We start from the raw sequence: 6000 nt of genomic DNA, 5'->3' as shown, positions 1-6000 counted from the left end.
TTGCCATTTCTTTGTAGAGTGCTTTGTAGGAATCAAGTGGTCTTTAGATGTAGTTTTTTGATTTTGTGGTATTTATATATATATATATATATATATTTTAATAGAGGAGGACAACAATCTTCATTAGCAGAAGCTATAGCAGTTTTTAAAGTCGGTTCAGGCACTGTCATTTGTTACAAAGCACATTGACCCTTTCACAGTTGAGCTAGGGGAGTAGATTATTTCTTTGTTGCTACAATAAGATGTTTCCCAGGTCCTCAGACTCTAACAAGAGCCAGCAAGCAGTTCTGGCACATCTCTGAAAGGCCAGAGAGCAGCTGTACGGCTCTGAAAGTGCCCATATATGAGTGTAGTAGGTGCAATTAATTGGGTCAGTTATGTGTAATGAAATGGTCAGTGCAAATATTTCAGAGAAAAATACTCTTATTCTTTGAAATGGTGGATGTGTGGAGTAGGCTGCCTGTGAGGAGTTGTGCTCCCAGGCAGAAGGGTCCTGACATTTAGAGGGTGGAAAAAGTAGTTGTACTAGTCCAAGTCAGAATGTATTTATTCCCAAAAAGGAACTGCATTTTGTTTTCTGTATTTTTGTTAATCTTTATATTTTCATTACTCTATCCTACCTAAACTTACATTTTTAGAAGAGAATTGCACCCATGATCCCATGTGAAATTGGAACTGGGCCTTAAATGTCTTTTATTGTTAAAATCTATGAAATATTTATGAAATACTTATGGAATTAACTTCATTTTTACACTGTAATAAACTTGCTGGTTATTTTTGGATGTACAAGTACATATTCATAAGCAGAAAAGGCATTATGTGCGTAACAAGAAGCAGCAAATTCTGATCTCTCACCTGTGTCTCAGCTGTCAAAACTTTCCTCTTTTGCCATTTCTATGATTCCTTCCTAAGTACTGAAAATGCTGAAGGATGAGTGACAGCTGTCAAAATTGACTGTTCACTGTGTGCGAAGGAAAGTAATGTTAGAAAATGTTTATCAGAGGAAGGCACCTCTAGTAAATTGGGGCTTCCTTCACCATCGATACAAATTGCAAAGACAGGAATTTCTGCCAGGAAAGTGTTGGTCCCACAAATTTCCTGGAAGCAGGTTTTTTTATTTTGGAGGACAAAATACAGGATGGTGGTAAAGCAGTAAGCAGTAAATGCTGACTAAGAGACATTTTCAGATGCTACATCATGGTTCTGGGCTAATTTTCTAAGGTGCTTCCTCTTTTGGCACTAGAATTTCGCCCCATAAATCTTGATTTTTGCAATCCAGAATAAAGGTAAAGCAGGTTGGAAGATGAGCCAGCTAAGAGTGTTTTAAGTCTTATGTGATAAAGTTGCAAATCCTAGATCTCTTAGTTGGGGCGGGGGGGGGAAGGACATGAGCATCTTTGTTAAATGCATCTTATACTGTGACAAATTCTGTTTCTGGAAGTGAGTTCTAATTTGTGTGCTCCAAAAAGAAACACTTATCATTGGGAAAGAGTATGGTGTCTATAGTTACCTCATGCTGATGTACCTAACGGTTTTTAATCCATAGTTTGCTGAGGGGTTTTATGTAACAGAGCGAGTACGTTATCTGTACATTAAGGCTGAGGGTGAGGATCGCAGAGGTAGCGCCAGAGCCTGCAACAAACCACGGTGCTGCTTCTTTTCCCTCGGGCCGGGAGTGACCGCCGGAGAGTCGGTAAGCGGCGGCGGGCACCCCGGGAAGGATGCGGGCACCCTGGGAGGGATGGAGCCGCAGCGTTTCCCTGCTGCTCCTCCCATCCTCACCGAAAACACGCCGTGACCCAGAAGTTTTGCCAGTACGCTCCTGATTTTTCTCAAGCTTGTCGGGCGGGATGCGCCGGGGATGAGATGCGGCGGCTGCAGCAGCCCAGCGAAGGGCGGGATGGAGCCTGCCCTAAACGGGGTTGAGAAATGACCGATTTCACCCAATCATGCCGTTACGGGCCAGAAGAGCTGGAAGCGGCGGGTGGGGGATGGCGGTTGGCGATCCCACTAACGAGTGCGGCCGAGGGAACGGGGGCCGCGGGGACTGCTCCGCCCTGGAAGGGTTTAAGGTGTCTGCTTGAGTTATGCATTAAATATACATATAACAAAAAAGGAAAGGGTGTGGTGGCGAGGCTCCGAGGCTGCTCGGAGGACGGGAGGGAGGAAGGGCAGAAGCTTTGGGCTGGGGGCAGCGCACCCCCGGGCGTCTCTCCCTTCCCCCCCCAAATCCTGGAAGAGCCGCACTCGTGCGCCCGCAGTACTGTCCCCCCCCCCCCCCCCCCAAAAAAAAAAGAAAAAAAAGAAAAGGGGAGCCCCTCTGGGGGACACACCCCACCTGCTCTGGTGCTCGCTGCGGTTGGGGTGATGGGTCTGCCCCCCCCTTCATCCTTTCTCCCTTTACCTGCCGCTGCCCCACCCGTCCCGGCGCTTCCCCGGCGGGGGGTGTTGGCCCGTCCGCGGCGGGGGCAGCGGGGCGTGGGGGCTGTGGGTGGCGGTGAAGGCGGCGTGTGACAGATGTCCTCCTCTGACAGCTCTCGGTATCAGCCCAGTGGCTCCCTGCCATTGGCTCAGTGCAGCCGACCGGCAAGGCTGCTCGCTATAATAACACTATGCCTGCCAGAGGCGGCAGCTCAGACGGCTCCGCCGCGGCCGTGCCGCCGCTCCTCCCCCGGCAGCCAGCGCCGCGCCGAGCCTGAGGGGCTGCAGCCCCCCCTTCCGCAGCCGGCCGGCGGTGCCGCACATGTCGCGGGGCCCCGCCAGCCCCGGCCCTCCCCGCCGAGCCCAGGCCGGCCTGAGCGCCCCGGCGGTGGTGGGGAGGCGGCCCTGGCCCCATCCCCGGCCCCATGGAGTGCTACTACATTGTCATCAGCTCCGCGCACCTCAGCAACGGGCACTTTCGCAACATCAAGGGAGTTTTCCGAGGCCCCCTCAGCAAGAACGGGAACAAAACTCTGGTAATGGCTTCTTCTCTTTGCCTTCCCCCCGTCCCTCCTTCCCTCCTCTTTACAGCAGCGTCCCCGGGTAGCTGGAAAGCGCTGCGTGTGCGTTGCCAGCGATGCAGGCAGCCGGGGTGCTGGCCGGTTTTCTGCACGGTCGATGGTGCCTTTACCGCCGCGGGGATGCAGTGCACTCAGCTCCTGCCCAGCGGGCTCCCCTCCTTGCCGGGGGGCTCTGCCCGTATTCCTTGGGGCAGTCTGTGCAGCGGCAGGGTCGGTGCTTGCGTGTCCTTTCTGCGCTACTGATGCCGGCGGCTGGTCGCAGAGAGGCTGTGTCGGAAAAGCGCGGAGACCCTTATCGGCGGGGAGCCGCAGGGCTGGGGCTCCACCGCCCTCAGCCCGGGGAGAGGCGGCCACTGCTCCGCTGGGGCGGCGGGTGGGTGAGGAGGGCTCCGGCTGGATCACCCGGCACCTCCCATCACCCCCGGTGCTGGGGACAGTTGAAGGTGCTGCTTGATAAAGTGAAGAAATGACCCGAAATTTGCTTACTTGAGGTCTAAGCTGTTTGGGTAGATTCATTTGTTCGAAAATAGCTTCAGAAACAATACACATTTTTGTTCTTTGGTTGCCAAGTTTTTTGAAAGCAAAACTCTGTGTCTGAATAGAATTGATGGGTTTAGGCGATCAGGCTAGATACTCTGGAAAGTCTGCATAGGCTGTTAGAACTGTTTCTGTATATGTGTGCCGTACTTTGATATCTTTCTATCTGTTTGGTTTCCTGTGGTTTTTGCTGACTTGTCTGGACTCACTTCGCTACTATCACTGAACTTTAATGGAAGAGTTATGATCCAATAGTATTGGCAATACATGTGCTCTCCTGCCTGCTCAGATAAAAGGGATATAGGATACAGCAGGCTGGGTGAGCTGCATCACGTAGCATCTCAATCACAGCACAACAAAGTAGGGACAGATGTCTGGAGAGTAGGATGGAGCTGAAAGAGGGGCTTAGCCACGTTGTTTATCACTTTCTTCCATCACTCTTATTACAAAATCCCTTTTGGAGGAGACTGAGCAGAACTTGCTACATTCTTGTTCCCTCGAATGCACGACCTATATTGATGGGGAATTTACTAAAGTACTTAACATTTGCTAGAGTTGGCAAGCTTACAGTTTCTTCCTAAATAAAGAGATTAAAGGCAGTCTCAGCCAAGTCATAAAAATAGTAACTACTACGAGAGAATCTGAGGCAGATTTTTGGACTGTTTCAGATGTAAAGTTCCTGCTTTCATGTTGTAAATCTCACCACAATTTTATTTGCTGTGGATTCTGCATATTTTTCTGTTAGAGGTTACATTCTTGGAATTTTAAACAAGTATTTGTAGTATCCATGAGATGGCAATGTGCATGTGATATTTCACTTTTACAGTTGCAAAACCAAGACCTACTGTAGAAATGTTTGATATGCTTTAATTAATTGCATGATACATCGCCTTCTTTCTACTGGGCAATTTCAGTAGAGATGCATTTGGCAGGACTGAGAATATTCTGATGTAACTTTTGGACTCTGTATTATCTTGCAATTAATTGATTCTACTTCAACAGTATTTTATTCTTGCTTTTATTTTCCAATGGCAAAAAAAGCCATCTTTGTGTTCTCAACATTCCTGATTAATTTATCTACTGGTGAAAACATTGGTGGCCAAAACATGTTGGGGAAGACTGGTGTTAACTTAAAATTCCAATAAGCATAATGCGTAGGCTTTGAAACACTGTTACTCTGGAAAGAAATTTAATTCAGCCCTGCTCTTCAGTGAGGTAGAATAGATGTGAGGGGAAAAAATATAGTATTTGTTGTGGATTTGCTATGGGAAACCTTGCATTTAAAAGCTTTGGTTACAAGCAGTGAGCAGTGTTACTGCTGAAGTTTTCATTGTATTAAAAAGGGAGAGTTCTTGATGATGGCTTTGTGGACAGCAAAATGAAGTCCTTTACTATGAAATTAACAGTGTGTATGCAGACATCAAGACTTTTATTTATGTTTGAGGGATTTTTAATTTAAATGTGATAAAGATACCATTGGGTTGTAATGTAGGGTGATTGGATAGTTCAGACTAAGAGTTCTGAGGTGCTGAAGGACATTTCAGCCAGCTTCTGTGGGAAAATCCAATGTTACATCATTTCAGAGGATCAGTCACTTTCACTGTAAATAGACTTTCAAACTTTAAAAGATGTGTCTTTATTAATACAAAGTAAAATATGTCTTTAGAAGTTCTGATAAGAACATAGCCTTTTAATATGCTCTTGGTGTCTTCCATCCTAGAACAAGACTAGAAGAAACAGCAATTTGTAAATCTAAAAACCAGAAATACCTGGAGCTGCTCTGATGCGGTGTTTTCCCATTTTGCCCTGGAGCATTCAGTCTGTCTTCACCTGTGCTCCAAGGTTTTGAAAATCACTGCTTCCTTGTAAACTAAGGGGAACCCGAAAACAGCCGCTGCTTCTACAGTGTAGAATTATTCCTGTGCAAAACTTATGATATTTATTAAGTTTTGTTTCTCTTCAAGAGTTCTGCCACCGCATTCTATCTAGAGAGAAAGATGACTATACATGCTACAGCAGAATTTCACAGCAAGTAGGAAAGTGCGGGGTCCTAGTCAAATGATGAAATTGTTTTGTTTCAAGATGATTTCGTGTGGTGTGTCTTCAAACATGGAGCTCATGGGGTTTCGGGGGAGGAAGGTCCTAAGAGCTTTTGTCTGCTTTCCCACTCCAGAGTGACCTGGTATTCACTTGCAACTCATCTTTTTTTGACCTAGTCTCCAAGAGAGGTCACTGCAAAACACTCTTCCCTGACTGTTTTTCCTTGCAGATGATCCTTACCTGTTCATTTTCTGCTCATATCCTCTTTCACACAGAATTAAAGTCATTTAAAGCTTAACAAAGTTTTGGTTCAAAGCTCCTAGCAGGTAACAGGAAGAAAGAGCTACAAACCCCAGCTCACTTAGTAGAGAACGTGAAGCACAAAGCTTTTTTTCTTCCAAAAATGTCTTTCTTAGCAGAG

General features: G+C 46.9%; 1 protein-coding gene across 5 annotated transcripts in view; it reads left to right on the top strand.

Moving 5' to 3' along the window:
- The first annotated feature begins 2279 nt into the window (after positions 1 to 2279).
- Positions 2280 to 6000, top strand: part of ZNF804A (zinc finger protein 804A) — a 227557-nt gene continuing 223836 nt past the window's right edge. For all 5 annotated transcript variants that reach the window (XM_065068964.1, XM_065068963.1, XM_065068962.1 and 2 more), the window contains exon 1: positions 2280 to 2957. In XM_065068964.1, coding sequence (XP_064925036.1) covers positions 2847 to 2957 — 111 coding nt within the window. In that variant the 5' untranslated portion in view covers positions 2280 to 2846. The remainder of the gene's footprint in view (positions 2958 to 6000) is intronic.

Source organism: Columba livia, chromosome 7 (assembly GCF_036013475.1).
Source record: "Columba livia isolate bColLiv1 breed racing homer chromosome 7, bColLiv1.pat.W.v2, whole genome shotgun sequence".
NCBI lineage: Eukaryota > Metazoa > Chordata > Aves > Columbiformes > Columbidae > Columba > Columba livia.
The sequence above is the reverse complement of the archived record's forward strand: the minus strand, read 5'-3'. Positions and strand labels throughout refer to the sequence as shown.